Consider the following 18,321-nt stretch of genomic DNA (forward strand, 5'->3'; position numbering starts at 1 on the left):
AAATAACAAAGTTCAGATTGTTATGAGCAGGCCTAATGGATGAACATTTTAAAATAGGCAAAGCTACTTAGCTTAAAGTAGCTTTGCCTAATGTCTTAGCTTAGTTTAAAGAAATTCTGTAACCATCTCTCCAAGTGGTCGACCTATCAAACTCAACCAACGTAACCTTAATGTATTTGAATTGGATGAGAAGACCCTTTTATATAATTGTCAGTGTTCATTAACATCCAGTTTACAATCCATTCATAAGAAGATTTGAAACATAATGTGAAGCATGCTCATCTGGCAGTGGGGGGTATACGACCATTCCAGTTCATTACAGAGTTTGAATGTTTGTCAGCTGAGCTGATCCACTTCATTAGTTTTAATGAACAATACCCACTCAGTTTGGAAAATGAACCAAACAGAATCCAGATTGTGGTCAGTGCATCCATTATTTCAGTAATGGTAGTATTTTTTTAATAATTAAAAAAAGCCTCTATCAGGAACATTTAAAGTGGTACCAACTCCCTCTGAGCATGAATGATGTTCGTCGTCTTGCCTCCATCAAAAACTCTTCTGTTCCTTCCCTGCACACTCACTGTAATCCCCTTCTGGGAACACTAAAAATTATCCAGCAGTGCGCTGGCGGCAAGTTTTTATGCCGGTTTTTAGGGGCTTATGCCTGCTCTTCTGAGCTGCTGTCGGAAAGAGGTGTCGACCGGACGCCTCAGTGATAAGGCCGTAATCTGAGGTGCAAAGTTATAAGAGGGATTTGAAGAAGTGAGAGGCTGTCAGGGAGCGGCAGCCACGGGTGTCTGGGGCAGCGTAAAAACCCAGCATCCAATAAATCCAAATCTTTAAATATGTTTTCAATATCTCCTCGTCATGTACAGATTCCTCACGTGTCTCCTGGACGCCTTTTCCTCGGACACTGACATAAATAAAAAATCTGATAGAGGAATGAAGCATCACATGACTCCATGCTGTAAAAATTAGTCTCCTCCATAAACTTGAATGATAGCCAGCTTCCCAGTGAAAAACGCTTGAGCAAAACTAGCTTTACAGTGGCTAATATTAGCCGAGCCCCTAACCCCCCTGCCAGCCATCAAACGAGGCACAGTCGCATGCATGGCTGAGGGGACACAGTGGATTAGCCCTGAACTCTTTCATTTTTCACTTTCCCCTCTTCCTCCTCCTCCTCTTCTCTGCGGCTCATGAAAGATTGCGTCCTGTGTGTGATGTGGCGGAGGAGCGCAGTCAGAATGAACTGATTACGGCCGAGGGCCGGCGTGCCTTTGAGTCATGGCACCAAACGACATTCTTTAAGCACTTAAAAATAGTAACAGTTGGATTTTTTTTCCTTCAGGTTTGTTTTTCTCATTGGACGACTTTGGGGCATCCTCTCTTGGCTTTTTCGGAGACTGGAATCATAACCAGATTCTTTTTTTTTTCCTTCACCCCCCCTTCCACTTTTTCTTTCATTTTGTTATTGGGAGTTTGTTTAATCTTGTGAAGAAAATTGGCTTAGCGTGGGAAAGGCAGAATTCTTTCGGGGGGGAAAGGGTTTTTTTTGTTGTTTTAGAGTTGTGCACATTGTTTTTTTTTTGGTGTTTTTTTTTTTTTTCAGCGCAGGAAGAAAAAGTGCCAGTTTGTGCCAAAACCTCATGAAGTATAGATAAAAAGGGGCTGAGTGAGAGGGAGGCCGCAACACCACGACAAAGATATGGGCTGTCCGAGCAAAGAGCTTTACAAATGACGATCTCCAGGGGGAAGAGAAGGGGGGAGGCAAAATGAGGGAGGAATGAAGTGGAGGAGGACGAGGAGGGGAGGTAGAAAAAAAAAAAAAAAGAGGAGAAACAAATGTGGATGGATCGGTGGGAGGAGGGAGGACGATGGGTATTGGGGGGAAATAACGCAGAGCAGTGGGGAGGGAGGGGAGGGGAGGAGATGAGAGGGGAAACATTCCCCCTTGCCCACATTAAAGACATAAAAAAGAAAACAAACAGAAAAACATGTCTGACATAAAGAGGCTGGTTTCCGCGGCGACAGCACAATGGCTGCCTGTGGCTCTCGGGGCCCTCGCCGTCCCGTCTGGGGCCCGGCACCAGCGAAAGTCACCGCAGTCACAGGGCCCATCAGCGTGTGTGTATGTGTGTGTGGTGAATGTCATCACGGGCCTTAGTACTGTGGGAACGGCCATGAAAGGGACCCCACTCGGAAGCCACAAAAGTTCCTTTCTGCTTCTTCTCTTCGGCTTTTAGCCTCTTTATTTATCTGTGTGTCGGGGAGCCGGATGAGGAGGGAGGGCTCTCTCTCTCTCTCTGTTCTCTCTCTATGGCTCTCGCTCCCTGACAGGCAGCGTGACCCGTCACTGCAGCCCTCCTGCCCTCTTGACACCTTAAAATCACAGCAGCCACTATCTCACACACACACACACACACATATATACTGACTGTGTCTAACCACATTTCTCTGGAGGTTTATTCACAGCTCATATCGGCTCAATCAGATCATTAAAAACACAATGCGGCTCTGTGGAATCACCCTATAGGAACAGACCTGGCGTTCCCAAGAATGCCTCGTATATCCAGGTTATTCCGAGTGTATCGTGGAGACGGCCAGACAGACGGTGCCACAGGTCCCAGGCATTCCTTATGTGTCTGAAGGGCAGATAATTCCCTCATGGGTCCAGCCTGGACAGTGCCAAGCTGCTCCGGTGCCAGTTCCCATGCCAATCCAATCCTGACCCCAGCCACTGAGCGCCCAGCCACAGGCTGACTGCTATAAAGGCCTCATACCAATAAGAAATCAAATGATTTTTTTTGGAGGGGGTGTATGTCAATAGCACTTGCATGCAGCAGGGCACCATGCAGGGCTCCTTTGACCACAATTGGCCTTTCATACATTCTCTGCAGGAGCTCGAGACACTGAACACAACAAACATTTGATTTTGACTAATGCTATATGAAAACATCTGAGGAATTAACTGTGGGTACCTCGTTATTTAAAAGATATATTTACGAACTCTAAAAATATTCTTACTAACGTTCCTTAAACACAGAACGTGAGTAAAACCTTTTTTAAAAACATGGTTGTAAAGTGCTAAACTGATAAAAAGCATTATGTTAATACCGAGGATAAAACAGTTATAAAGAATCATTGTTAGACTAGATTTTTGTATTAAAGTACAAGTTCTCGTGTATTGATTCTTTTTTCAAAAAGAAATTGTGTTGATTTCTTATTTCATGGATGGAACTTGCTTTTCTTATTTAGTGAAAATATGACATTTCCGAGATACATACGGAGTTTAACTTGTCACGATCTTTCATTTTTTCCTTTTTATGTGACTCTTTATATTGTTCTTCATTTCTTATCCGGTGTTTTATATCTTCATAATCACGTTTCCTTGTCCTAAGTTACTTTACCTTGCTCTTGCCTTGTAAATACTTTTGAAAAAAATCTGCTTTGTAAATGTTTTATGAGGAGCTAAATGCACTTGACACCTTTGTTAGACCGCGAGGATACAAACAATGTGTTTTGGTGAGTAACACTGGATAGAGTCTTAGCCTTGTTTGATTTTGGTTGAGTTGGTGCATTTATTTTTTGTCTTTGTTTACTTTTTTTAAGCGCGAACTCACCTATAAGTCTGACTCCTAATCTTTTGTAAAGCTGCCAGGAACAAGAAATAAATGGCAAAAGAATTACATACTGTATCTTTAATGATAAGCACTCATTATAAAGCACATACCGTAGCATAGTGTTTCACTATACAGCTATTTACATGTAAAGTCTATTTACATGTAAAGTGATTTTATCATGTCTGTTAGTGTTTCATGGTTTACTGATATATCTTTTATATATCTTTAGTGTATTCACAGATAAACAGACAGACGCCACTTGAGTTCACTTGTGTGGCTCTTACACTGTACATGATTTTGACACCACTACTGTTTGTAGTTGTGCGCTATTGTCAGGATTAAAATCCAGTAAACAGATTGTCTCTCCGTGTCTTTTTGATGTTTAATGGTTTACTCATTTTTCTCTTTCGGCGCTCAAACATCGGCATCTTCAGGGAGGAAAGTGTTGCTGTAAATGTTTTTTTTTTCTGCTGCTGAAAAACAGAGAACAAATAATCAAAGTCAACCATGCAGTGAGACATATCTGATCAGTGATTAAGTCTGACGTGAGTGCGGAGAAAAAAAAGTCACAAACAAAATATCCTGCCGAGCCGGTTCCATCTCACAGACTCTCGAACAATAGCAATAGTCATGCATCAGAAACAATAATTGCAGCTGAGTGTTTGTGTCTTATAAATTGTGGGTATGCACTGTCCGCATTCGTGTGAAGGGGCTGTGTGTGTGTGTGTGTGCTAGCATGAATCAAATCATGGCCCGTGTGTGTGTGTGTGTGTGTACTTCCCTGAGCGTTCACACGTTCATATTCCAGTTGCGCATGTGTGCGTGTGTGCGCAAATTGTAAAAGTATGAGCTTGTTAATTTCAATAAGGGACGTCGCCTTGTTGTGGTTTGGAGGGATGGGAGGGAGAGGACTTGAAGTGGCCGACCAAGATCGCCAGAAATCTCCCAGAATTCCATCCCACCATCCAGTGCCAGCTCGCTTTCTTTCTCTCTTTCTTTCTGTATGTTTCTCTCCATCGGCCTCCCTTCACACACCCCCACCATGAAACCATTTTCATGATTAACTTATTTATTTATTCACTCGTCTTCTTAATTACTTTCCAATTAGCACATGCTGTACACGCAACTTGCCTCATCCTGGAAGAACCGGGAAGGAGTGAGCCGGCCAACATCGACGAGTGAAACCAGAATGATTTCATTAAAAAAAAAACTGTTGATACAGAGAGGAAAGTTGTTTCTTTGAAGAGGCGGGCGGCTGGGTGATAAAAATAACAACAGAGAAGAGACTGAGGCCTGACTTCATAGATGTCTCTTTCCTCTCAGACTCTTTCTTCCCTGTTTTCTGATGCTGAAATTAGATCCAGATCTGAATTAAGGAATGATTGGTAATGAAAGGATATGTAGACGGGGGGTTTGTTTGTAGGGAGGGTGGGACGGAGAAAGACAGGGATTTCTCTTTTCTGTTAGCCCTGACTCATACTCACCACACTATAATCCCCCCTGGTGATGGTCACACTGATTACTGACACTTGGCTAATACAAAAACACGCACATGTTTTAAGTTAGTTTATTGCTTTACGTGTACGATATGATAAAATGCAGGAGGGCAGGGCTCAGTTACATCTAATGCGAGTGAGATGAACAGAAAAACAAGGCTGCTGGAAAGCACATCGTCCTCAAAGAGAAAGAAGAAGAAACATCTGGAGTGGGAGAAAAGCGTAAAATAAATCTAAATACACCTGATTTTATTTACAAAAAGCTTGTTGCAACTTACAGGACCAAACTTGGTACAAAAGAAAAAAAAAGAAACGTCACTTGCTCAAAAAACATCTCACATTCATGCATTGTGGTATGTTTAAAGTAACACACCCTTCCAGTCTGCCAGGCAGGAAGAGACACACTCAGCTGGGCATTGTGTGGAAGGGGGCATGCCACTTGGCCTCTCTCCGTCTTTCACACACACATATGCACACACATATAACAACGGGCGCCGAGGCTTCGTGTTTCCATGGCAATCTGTACCAGCAATCTTCCCACGGTGGCAGCGGGGAACATGGCACTAAGTGCTGCACGAACCGTGTGTGTTAGGTCTGTGAGCGTGCAGGGAGTTATCTTGTCCGGTGAAGAGCCCAGATGTTCAGACACTCACTGGGCTGAATCCTCTCTTGACCCGTCAGTATCTGCCCTCACCCCTGCACTCACTGAAACACAGATTAAAAAATGTTTGGAAGAAGTCTGATCGTCTGCACGGGACATCCGATGTCAGAGGAAAGAATCTGTGTCATGTTTTTTAAAACAATATTCAACAATTGAAGTTGGAAAGTCCTTATGGTATAAATCTGTGAATCCCAACCAGGTGTACTTACAGCTAGCGTTAGTTAGCTAATTAATTTGCTAACTATAAATGTGATGGATGTTTGAAATACTTCATTAGCTAAAAGTAGTTAACTTTAATGTTGTAGCTCAATAAAACAGTTGTAGCTAGCTAAAAGTAGGGCGAAAAGTTTACGTAGTTGTAGCTAGTTAGCTAAAGGTAAAGTTGACATAGTTGTAGCTAGTTAGCTGGAGGTAATGTTAAAATAGTTGTTGCTTGTTAGCTAAAGGTAAAGTTGACATAGTTGTAGCTAGTTAGCTGGAGGTAATGTTAAAAAAGTTGTTGCTTGTTAGCTAAAGGTAAAGTTGAAAATGTTTTAGCCAGTTAGCTAAAATGGTTGGAATGGTAAAAAATAGTCTAGCCTAACTCTAGTTAGCTCGTAACGTTAATGCTTTAACAATAAAAATGTTAGCTATGTACTGCAACAGTTGGAATAATTATCTTTAGGTCAATGTAATGACTGAACTGTTCAAGTTAGCTAAATGGGACAGAAAGCGTTCAGCCAACATGGAATAATGGATAATATGAATAAAACGTCCTAGCTGAATAGGTTAGTGTGCATGTAAATGTGTCCAGTGCAACCTATAGCCTACACTGGCTATTAAATCGTATGAAAAAGATAACAATAACCACTTTTATATAGCTTAATTTAATAGTGCTAATTGTGGAGTAGTGTTGAAGAATAAATCTGAAAAAAAATATGCACAATATTCTGATTCTTCATAATTGCTGATCACTGACAGCTGATCCAGGTCACGTGTTGCCTGTCACTTCATCGCCGCAGCATTGTTTTCTCTCATGCTCGCCCAAAAACAGTAGTTCAGTCTCTCCCTGTCACCTGTGCGACCGTGTGAGAGTCGAGCTTTATGCACTGTCACACACTCCCCTGCAGACGATGGAGTGTTTTCACAGTCCATCATTCCCACACTCCTCACCTCGCTCCTCTCCTCCCTCCCGCTGCCATTGTTCTACAAAGCAGTATAATTAAAGGAGCAGAGAGAGAGAGAAAGAAAGGAGGACAGAAAGAAGGAAGGAAGGAGAGCAGGATGAGATTGGAGGCTAATTGACTGAGGATGACTGAGCAAAGGGGTGGAAAGATGGGGCCGGGGGGGTCGGGAGGGAGGGTGACAAGTCGGGGAAGGACAGATTAAAGGGAGGGAGGAGGGACAGGGAAAGGAGGCGGGGGGGAGCCAAAACTGGCAACCCTGCCCCAACTGCCAAAGTCCTATTTTGTCATTGGGTGGCTGTGACAGAGAGAGGCAGCCAAGAGAGAAATAACAGAGAGAGAGAGCGAGAGAGCGAGAGACTATGATTGGATGCCAGTGATAGAGTAAAAGACTAAAGCAGCTTGTGAATTTTCTTAGTTGCCATGGGCCCTTGGGGGTCGATCAAGTGGCAGTGCTGACTCACAGAGGACAGGACAGAAGACACATGAAGAAACAAGAAAAGAAAAAAACAAACACAAGTGACAAGAAGTAACTAAGGACAACAAGGCTTTTATAAGTAAGAGCGCGAGAGAAACAGAGTGAGGGGCACACAGGGTGAGCGCTTCGTCTAGAGGGGAGACGGTCGTCAGTGTGCTGCCTCCACGCAGCAGAGAGAACAAGATCATCCAGGTCCATCAGTCCATCATCCATCCATCCACCCATCAGTCCAGGAGGTGAGGAAGGGTCAAAGACATGAAGAGACCTCACGACTACAGCTCCCCAGACTCGGACACAGACGAGTTTATTGACGTGGGACAAGAAGACGGCTTCTGGTGAGCATCCGCCAACCACACCTGGGGTTGTAGCTCATGCCTTCAGATCACACTTTAAAGGAAAATGACATAGCGAACAGCTGCAATTAGAAAGGGAAGACAGATTTGCTCTAGACACATTTGGCTGCGATCTGTGGGCGTTACAGGCGTTTTGACACTTAGACGCCGCCACACATGGAAATGCAGGCGAGCCGAAAGACGACAGGGAAAGTCTCAGTTTTGAAGTGTCAGAAGTTGAGAGCAGTGATTGAAAATAAGTGATTCCTACTCTACTGAAGTTTTCTGCATTTATCATAAATGTTTTAATTAAAAAAACAATGTATAAGGTGATTTAACACCAGTGACTCTTCCAAACAAGCTGAGCTGTCAGGATTACTTTAACTTGAGGCCTCTAAATGAAACTGTGTCATGTTTCTTTAACATGTGAGTAAATACACAGGTTCGTAACAGTCTTTGCATGTAAATCATTCGTTATCGTAATAAGAGAAATTAAAAATAACGTCAGGCCTGCAGCATGGAGAAGTCCGACAGATTAAATTCACTGTGAAGAGTCTTATGAGCTGAAATTCTCAGTTGGACAACCAAACGTTTTGGGCTTAATTTATAATTGAAAGTTATTGTGATGTAACGAGATTAAGTTTTTAATCCTTTCCAGTTCGTGAACTCTTTGATGTCGCGTTAAACAGAAGAAGAGGAAAAAAAAACTGAGCTGTCAAATTAACGCTGAAGCAACAGAGAGCGACAGCTCCTCAGCAAACACACTGAGGATTTTGTAGCGTTTTGTGGGAACATTGTATCTGAGTGAATACAGAGAAATTATTTTATTATTCTTTAAAGCTGCACTCTTTAGTTTTGGGGAGGAAATTTTAACCAGAAGAGAAAAATCTTCAATGACTAATTTTTTTCTGCCTAAACAAACTAAATAAACAGACTCTCTTTGTTTTCATGACTGAATAAAATGAATAAACAAACTGACCTTAAAAGACAACACAATATCATACTGTTTCACTTTGTTTATATGTGGCAGACCCTGCCACCTTTCTAGCTTCAAACAGTGTTCTGGGACCTTATTTTCCTCTGAGGACAGCTTGTTTATTCAGTTATGGAAAAAATAAATATTTCTCAGTTTGTATTATTACCTCACTAATATTGCAAAGAGTTTGAATTTCCTCTCCTAAACTACACAGCGCCCTTTTAATATAAGACACACAACAACTATGATTTATTCATTTTTAAAATACTGACGGGCTTTTACTGTCATTCTTTTTAGCTTTGTTGTATTAACGTTAAAATCTTAGATACAGGAAACTTAAAATAACTTAAATTGATCATAATTTGATCATTATTCATATGCAAAAAGTTAAATATATTTAGTTATAGAAGAAAAAGAGGCTGGAAAATAGAAACTATGAAGGTATGATGAAACAAACTAAATGCTTTTAATTTGAAAGAAAACAATAATTTGAACTTTTAAAAACAAAAGTGACAATGCAAATGCAAAGCTGTTTAACTGCAGGATACTGTGTATGACTTGTTGAAATGTCTGGAAAACGTCTGATAAGCATTTAAATGTCTCCCACACTCTTTACAATTCATTACATATTTGAGCTTTTAAGGTAAAATAGTCAAATTCCTTGGCTGGAATAATGGAAATGTGGAAGAATGGGAAAATTCATTCGTATCAGTGCTCAACATTCACAGCGATACTGGTTACATCACAGGGGCCGAACAAGCCAGCAACACTAAAGACGGTTTGGATAAATCAAATTGCCATGTGTCACGCGAACAGAAGACAGCGCTGCCTCTTCTAGTCAGCCCCATCAAACATAAACCTAAACAAAAACACACAGCTACATTGGCAGCCTTCATGTCAAAATCTAATAGAAACTCAGTAAGTCTCTGGTGGGGCAGTTTGAAGGGAACTCCAAGCTGTCAGGCGTCTTTCAGGCCTGTAAGATGAGAGTTCGCAAACAAACACAATCCATATTGAGTGACTGTACTCGGAGGAGCTGCATGCTGGAGTCCCATGCAAGCGAAAGCGTCGCCCCGAGGCTATATAATCATCTTTCTAAAAGTGCTTTCTCTCAGATGGAAAGGAGAACAGCATGTCATTTCACTGAGACTAATGTCCAGAAACGCATTAAACCAAAAACAATCTTGTCTTCCCTCCTCTCCCGGGCACTCCTACTGCCGTTCCATGCCCAAAAAACAAATTAGATTGAAGGGAGCTGATGTGCCATCCTGTCTCTGTGTCATATTAAGGAGGGTAATAATAACAATATGCAGGAGAATCAAAGTCACTGTGTTGCTCTCTGTGCCAATGCCATCCCCCCTCATCTCCCTCTCTCTCTCTCTCTCTCTGTCTCCATGGTGCAGCCCAGTCACCGGGTCCATGTCTCCTGGCAGCGCCTCGCAGATCCTGGCCCGAAAGAAGAGAAGAGGGGTGAGTGGATTGCAGCCTTGGATCTTAATCTTTTCAGTACTGTCGGTTTGTTGTTTTTTTTTGGTTTGCCCTGACTGTCTCTCTGCTCTTCTTCTTGTGTAGATCATAGAGAAGAGGCGCAGAGACCGGATCAACCACAGCCTGTCAGAGCTCAGGAGGCTGGTGCCCAGCGCCTTTGAGAAACAGGTAACTCCTCACGAAGCAAGGACGAATTAAAACCACTGTTTCGGTGTCAGAAGTGATAAACCGGCTCCATACACTCTGACGCAACTGAGTCGTAATGTTGCTCATTTTCCCTGCAGGGTTCATCAAAGCTGGAGAAAGCAGAGATCCTGCAGATGACTGTGGACCACCTCAAACTCCTGCATGCCATGGGTGGAAAAGGTGAGACTTCTGAGTTTGTTGCATGCAAAAAAAACATTTTATGCATCAGTTTCATCCATTGTTTGCGAAGCATCGACACAAAAAGCCCTTGAAATGAAGACTAACTTCATTCCATGGCTATTAATCAGTGTATGACTAAACCCTCTTTTCCCCTCTTAGGTTACTTCGATGCGAGGGCCCTGGCAGTCGACTACAGGACCCTGGGCTTCAGGGAGTGTGTTGGGGAGGTGGTGCGGTACCTCAGCTCCCTCGACGGGGAGTCCCCGGACCCTATAGGAGCCCGCCTCGTCTCCCACCTTTCCCACTGCGCGAGCGAGCTAGACCCCCTCCTCCTCCAGTCGCCCCCGGCCTCCGCCCTGCCCTTCCCTCCTTGGCCGTGGGCGTCCTTCCCTCAGATCTCCCCCACCTCGCAGGCCTCCTCCTCGCCTCCTTTCCCCAGCGGGAGAAGAGATCTGGCCCTGCTGGGGAGCTACGCGACGCCCGCCTCCCTCAGTCTCGCCCCCCTGGCCGGGTGCCAGCAGGGTGCACCGCAGCTCCTCGCGCCTACCGCCCTGGCCACCGTCCACAGGGTGCCCTCCCTCGCAGCATCACCAGTCCTCGCCCCCTCCAGACCGACTCAGCCGTCCCCTCACAGCGCCACCAGGGCCTCGCCCCTCCCACTCCTCACCCCTTCCTCTTCCTCTCCTTCTACCTCCTCCTCTTCTACTTTATCATCTTCTGCCCCACTGCAAGTGTCTTTCAGGCCCTTCGCGCCTCTGGGGTCTCCCGCAGGCCAGCGCAGGGGCTTGAGCGGATCGGCTAAATCGGCCCAGGGATGGGGGACTGAGATCGGAGCTTTCTGAAGGTCGACTCCGGTTTTCCAAATGAACTCTGTACGGTGGACATGGAGCTCCGACGTGCACCATGTAGCAGATATGAAGTGTTGAGGACTCTAAAAGCCATATCAGACTGATAATCACAAACAATCATATGTAATGGAGTAATGAAGGAATGTGAACGAGCAGAAGAGTTGAATAAATTCATGATCCTGCCTGACAAACACACATACACATGTCCAGCAGAGCCATACTGTAAATATGACGCTCAACAGAGCGATGCTGATTTTTACTGACTTTTAACTGTGATGTTTGTTTTTTTTTTCTCCCAAAACCTTTATACATTTGATTACATGTTCCTATTTTGAAGAATGTTTGACAAAAATCTCTATAAAGACTAAGTGCCTTTACCTTGTTCATGTTCACGTGTGTTTTTTCTGACCGTGCAAGCAAACGGAAACTTCTCCAAAGACAGAAATTAACTGCTGTCGATACAAACGGCCAAGGGATGGTTGAAAGCTCTCCACTTATCCGTATTAGTCATGTCTGCAAACACTGCTTGCATGCTCCCCAGCCGTAACCCCCTTTCGGTATCTAAGCCGTCTCCAGTGATGGCTGATGGGAGCTGTGGTCTTGTGGCTGCAGAGGATAAACATGGTGGGAGCTGGTGATGTTTTTGGGATGCCGCGGCGAGGCAAACAGACCCATCACTTTGCCCTCTAATTGGCAGTCCCCTGTAATTAACGTTACCCTCATATCAGTCTATGTATCTTCCTCTCCTCTGCTGTCTCTCCGCCATTCTTTCTCTCCAATCTTGTGGTACACCAGCGGATATCTTCTCTCCCTGTTTGTCTGCGCCACTGTCTCCTCAACAATGGACAGACAGTGGAGAAGAGGGCGAGATGGAGCGACGGGAAAACAAAGGAAAAGATCTGAAGGGCTGCGGTCGGGTGACTGATTTGGCGTAGACGTTCAATAACAGGGCTGGAGGGAGGCGGGAGACAGGGTTAACGGGAGATGAGAAGGATTGAGAAGGTTTAAAAGGACGGGAGGAGAAAGAGTGTGAATCAGCGCGAGTCGGCCAGCGCGCAGAGGGCGCACGAGAAGCCCCCACCGGACGGTGATGAATGACGGTCGGAGGAGTTGTTTCTCAAGAAGATCAGCATAATTGTGCCGTGCTTCACCAAAACGGCTCCGCGGGGATGAGAGAGCAGAGAAGAGCCTTGTGTGTGTTTACTGCTGGAGAACGCTTTGATCTACTTCAGGATGCAATGTCTGTGGTCTGCGGTCCAAAAATGTGTGTGTTCCGCAAAGTGCATATTGTTTATTCGAGTGAGTGTGCGAGTGTGTGCTTAAAGCCAGGCTCATGTGCTCGCCGCCCTGTGTGTGTGTGTGTGTGTGTATGTTTCTGAGTGTTTTGTTTATGTGTGTGTGTGTGTAATGCGAGTCTTCTGGGCTGGCGTCAGGACTGAACCGCGGTGGCGGCGTGGCTCTCGTGCGAGGCCGGCCGGCGGTCGGACGGACGGTACGGTGGTGGAATGTTTGTGGAGGGTGCATGCTACACACACACACACACAGGCACTCAGACAACACACAAACACACACACAGGCTGGCTGGCACTATTCTAGCCTCTGAGCAGAGGAGCCAGAGTCACCACCACAGCTTCCAGGAAGGACAACCACAGTCACACTGCACTGGGTTTCCCACGGGGGAGGGGAGGCTGGAGGGAGAAGAGAGGAAGGAGGGAAGGGAACGATGGAGAAAGTGCGCGTGTGTGTTTGTTAGTGTGTACGTGGGGTGAGGGTGTACGGAACAGGCCGACGTTGTGGTTCAAGCAGGAATGAGGAAAAGAGGAGGGTTCGATATGCGGGGAGGAGGCAGGAGTGAGAGAAAAAATGTCTGAAATCAGGAAGTGAGGGAGATTTCTCCTGAGGTGTGAATCAACTCATCCATGTAGGTAGATGGTACTTAAAGATCATATTGGTAAAAGAGGTGTCAATTTCTTAAAAATAATACCTCTACAGAGCTTATAGAAAGGTGCAGAATACAAGTACCTCCTTCCCTTAAAACATTATTATGACTGTGAATCAATCATTTAAAAATGTTTGTCAGGTCCAAAATGGTTGTTTAAAAGTCTGTGTAGCGTTAGCAATGTCAACATTAGCTAGCGTCAGCAACACAATAGCCGTTTCTCAATACCCAGTACGCCAAGTTCCAACTTGTGAACTCCGGGAGTCTGGACTTGCGGAGTTCAGTTGGAAGAACAAACTCCCGGGGGACTGGAGGACGGGAGGACGGTCCGCTCCGCTCCTCGGCCATTGCTATCATGCATGCACAAGTTTCCACCGATGTATCCTCGATGAAATGGGTGGGGCAAGAACACATCTGGGGTATTCGACCGTACTTGGCCAGACGCGAACTTTGAATTGGAACAGTACTTGGTCCGGCGCTGATGACGTTTCTCAAGTCCACAAAAACAGAAGTACAGAGAACAACGCATATTGAGAAATGGCTAATGTTTACTAGCCAGCATTAGCAATGCTAACTAACGTTTGCTAAATCTTTGCAACGTTGGCTAACTAGTGCACAAACCGGCAACCGCCTGAGGGGGCAGATGACTCAAACAACAGCCGTGTTGTGACATGAATGCGATGGAATTTGGAGATACATTGCCACATTTAGTGGCTGAATGTTAGCAGTAACAGCTTTGAACATAAATTTAATGTACTTCTACTTACAAAAAGCTTATAAAATCTGCCTCTTTGTTATAAATTAGCCTAAACTACACAACATTAAAAACAAGTTCAGCTGTTTTCATAATTATTTAAGTCATTTTTCATGCAAAAACATTTCAAGGTCACAGCTTCCAAAATGTGAGGCTATGTGGCCTTTCCCAATTATTATGATAATTCTAGTTTATTGTTAATAATTGTTAGATTCGACTGTGACAAGCGTTGTGAAGGTGGCACTTTGGGCTCTGGGTAATTGTAATTGTGAGTATTTTCTGAATTTTTACTAACAAAACAATCAAACAGTTAATAAAAACAAAAATAAATCAGCAGGTAATTTTAATGAGTAACAGTCCTATACAAAATAGTTAGCTCCACATCCACTCATTACAACAGTAAAATCCTACTTATACATTAATCAATAACTAATAATAATCTAATGATATTGTATATTGTGGTATAACAGTCACATGGGACATTTTTTTTTGCATTGACTTAAATGTACTTTTAATAGTACATTTAAGTACCATACTACATACTCAAAGGGAACACAATGCAACTTAGCAGAGTGACATCACTGGAGGTAATTCAGCTTGCTCTGGAGCCATAAAAGGCTTTATACTTCTTTTTCACATATGCAGTAGCACTCTCCAAGACCTGTACACACACTTTACTGTTTAAAATTAGTTGTATAACTCTTTAAGTAACATTTTCAATGCAGGATTTTAACTAGTAGCAGAGTATTTGGACAGTTACAGTATTTGCATTCGACTTAAGTACGACACATCACTACTTCTTCTGGATGTGTGTGGGTAAATCACTGGACACACAGTTCTTCAGGGAGAATCCAGACACAACATTGGCCAGTTTGGTAACTTTAGGAGGAGCAGGCATGGTGACGACACACTTGAGATAGCAAATGCGCCTAGAACACACGACAACATCAACAACAGCACTGTTAATTATGTGCCATGATCATTGTGCAATGTGGCTTACTGCAGCTTTATTTCTATTTGACAGTATTGGAGTTTGTGTGTGCATGTTTGCAAGCGTGCATAAGGCACAGACATACCTGTGAGAGGCCCGATTGAAACTCTCAGTGACGTAGGTGTACTAAACTGTATAGTTTGGTACGTAAACATTTGCATGGAGCTTTACCTCAAACATAAATCTATCCGTGCAGCACTGGCTCTAAAAGCTGTCAATATATAATTTAAAGTAACATTATCCCTTTGGTTTCCATTCATAAAGGTAAAGACCTGACAGTAAGGGTCATTTGTGCAGGCTCTCTGACACTCCTCGTGGTCTGAACAAGGTCTGGTAGTCTGCTTCATGGAAGTCGACATCGTGGTACACCTGAGACAGGCAAGGCTCTGGGAGACAGACAGAGTTAAGAGTTCCACCAGATCCGTGTTCGGTCTGTCAAAACGGCGATGGACCGAACCCGGACCACTAACCACTTGAACTTGCTTAAAATGTTTGAACACCTGCTTGAGTCTGTGTTGCAAGGTTTGAGAGAAAAACCAGAGGTGGCACCCTGCAGAATTCGACGTTTGGGCTTCAGAGAGATAAAGGCTTTTAGGTCGCAATGGAAGTGCCTGGTGAGAAGAGAAGCATGAATATTGAAGTCAACAATCAACAAATACACAAGACAGCTAGGCAAATGATTCAGACTAAGGTATAGTAGAAGTGCTTGAGCTCCAAAAACATTGGAACCTACATTTCCTATAATGCAGCATCTCTTATTGCTGTAAAAAACAAAACGTGCGCTTCCGTTGTCACATTTCGTCACATTTGCCGCAAAAACAGGCAAATAAGACCTTTAAAAGAATACCTCTGATTAACACAGTATTCGTGATTTTGTTTTGACATTCAAATTTTATACAGTATATTTAACTTTTATTTTCTGATAAGGTTTTAAATGAAATTTTCCGAAATGACCCTTGCTCTGAGTCGGACCCTGTAAAGGTAAAGTGGCAGCACGCCGGGTGCTGGGTGCACAGCAGCTGACAATGTTCTTCATCAGGAGAGTAGAGAAATGTTATGTGACCTACAATCTAAAGAAATGGAAAAAGAAACACATGTACAGAGCACACGTTTGGGCTTTCTTAGATTTAGGTTTTACCACATATTCAGTGGTGAAATTGACACTACCGTGGTTACACTTGGGCAGCCACAACAGCATGCTAAACATATATCCTGTGCCTGTATGATTTAGTTAAGCCCTAGTTATGACTTACAGCCCACAGCCTACAGCATTATAACTTAAGAAATAGTTGTTGGGGTGGCCTGGTAGCTCAGTTGGTGGAGTGTGTGCCGCATGTGGAGTGGCTGCGTCCTCGCACAGCAGCCCAGGGTTCGAAGCCGACCTGTTGCCCTCTGCTGCATGTCATCCCCTCTCTCTTTCCCAGCTCTCCTGTCAACTCCTCAAGCTTTCCTGACAAATAAAGGCACTACAAAAGCCTCAATTTTTTTTCAAAATTAGATAGTTGTTAAAAAAATACCCCCTAACCTAAATTGCCCCCTAACCCCGAAGCACAGCTGCAGTCAAAGAGCTGGTTCTGTTTTTCCCACATTTGTACTTTGTATTGTATGACTCATTTAGTGATTGGCTGACATGAATCCCTGTACAGCTCAGAAATGTTACATATTTTGTCTTTAAATGAGCACTGGTTCATTAGTTGTGCTGTGTGCGGCTGCAAGCTTTTCTGACCTGGTGCTGTGAAATCACAGCTATCACAAAGCCTTGGATTTAAATAAAAGTGCTGGTCTTGCATTTCATTGTGGAAAAGGAAAACAGCTTTTTCACATCAATGACACACTGTACACCTGCTCAGACATGTTTCAGGCTGTGTAACAAGTTACCACTTTTGCTTTGAACCACAGGGTAGGTGACAAGTTAAAAGGGGTCCAAAACCTCCTGAATTTGATTTTCTTAATTGTATACCTACTTATATGGAGACATTTTATGGTTCTGAAATGTTCTGTGGACTACAACACCTGACTTCCTCTTGGCATGAGTAGAAAATGACCTTATCCTTTAATAATCCTTTCTCCCTGAAGTCAAGCAGCAGAAGTTAAGTGACAGTGTACAAATACGAGGGGACCATTTATGAGTGAACTACATATTCTCACACAAGGCATTTATTCTTTGCTGGATAGGCCACTTTAAAAAATTGGGGGCCATAAGTAAACTTTATAGCAACTGCTCCAGGCACTACTATACGTACCTCTGGTTGGAACAATTCATGTTCATGCTTTGTTTGTATTGTGTGTTGTCAGTAGAGGACTAAAGGTAGACCTACAAAAGTACTGAACTGAAGACATTAAGAGCAGCAGCGGCTTATACACTGCTAAAACAACAAAGCTGGGTGACGCACACAGAACCATGCAGTGATTGACTGCAGTGGCCAATATGAGGTGAATACTGTCAGTGTAAAAAACAGGCTAAAATAATTTTGGAAGTGTGGCCAGGTGAACCGCAGTGGCACACACATACACAGGTCCATGGCAAAGGGCCTGGGGTCGTCACAACGTATAGTTTAGTGACCTCTGCTGTCAAAACTGCACAAGTGCAGGGAGAAAGACAGAGCTGCGCGACAAAGATGCTTTCCCCTCAACTAAAATGTATTTCAAGATTAGAGATCCAAAATTCACATATGCTGTTCAAGAGATTCATTTTGATACATGTGACACGGTATCATGGTGTAGAAATCCACAGCATCATTTAATATCATTACTCCCCTTATGCAGAGCTCAGTGAAACATATTCATTGTTGAAGTTGGCTATAAGTGGGCTTTGTAGATAATCAATTAAGGGGGGAGCATACAGTTTGTTTTATTGCCTTTGTTTACAGAAAGAATAATTAAACACCTCTTTAAAAGAGCAAGTGCATATTTTCATGTAAAACATAAAACCGGTAACAGTAGCACTAAGCAATGAATGGTCACACATTAGAAACTAGGAACAGCAAACATGTCAGCTGAAGGGTGTTGACTGCAGTCGTCTAGAGGACTCGCTGGTGGGCAGTTAAAGGGGGAGGTTTGGGAAAAGCTGAAGTTTTGGTGCAAACTAAATGAATCAATATGAAGGGAGACGGGCAGTAATGAGACATGAGGTGACGAGGCGACAGAAAGCAGCTCAAGTGTTACATGAAAACAAATTCATTCACACCGTGCTTGCTGCTGAATCTTTT

General features: G+C 43.6%; 1 protein-coding gene across 2 annotated transcripts; it reads left to right on the forward strand.

The window, feature by feature from the left end:
- Positions 1–7,263: 7,263 nt before the first annotated feature.
- On the forward strand, positions 7,264–11,810 carry heyl (hes related family bHLH transcription factor with YRPW motif like). Of its 2 annotated transcripts, none has more exons than XM_084378787.1 (5): positions 7,264–7,753; positions 10,130–10,196; positions 10,299–10,382; positions 10,499–10,580; positions 10,740–11,810. In XM_084378787.1, exons 1-5 carry the CDS (start codon positions 7,674–7,676, stop codon positions 11,420–11,422), a joined length of 996 nt encoding a protein of 331 aa, XP_084234913.1. In that variant the 5' UTR covers positions 7,264–7,673; the 3' UTR covers positions 11,423–11,810. The 2 variants fall into 2 exon arrangements, with proteins under 2 accessions (XP_084234913.1, XP_084234914.1); XM_084378788.1 differs by lacking the exon at positions 7,264–7,753 and adding an exon at positions 9,815–10,019.
- Positions 11,811–18,321: the final 6,511 nt, after the last annotated feature.

This window comes from Pagrus pagrus (genome assembly GCF_965226575.1).
Source record: "Pagrus pagrus genome assembly, chromosome: 17".
NCBI classification, from domain to species: domain Eukaryota; kingdom Metazoa; phylum Chordata; class Actinopteri; order Spariformes; family Sparidae; genus Pagrus; species Pagrus pagrus.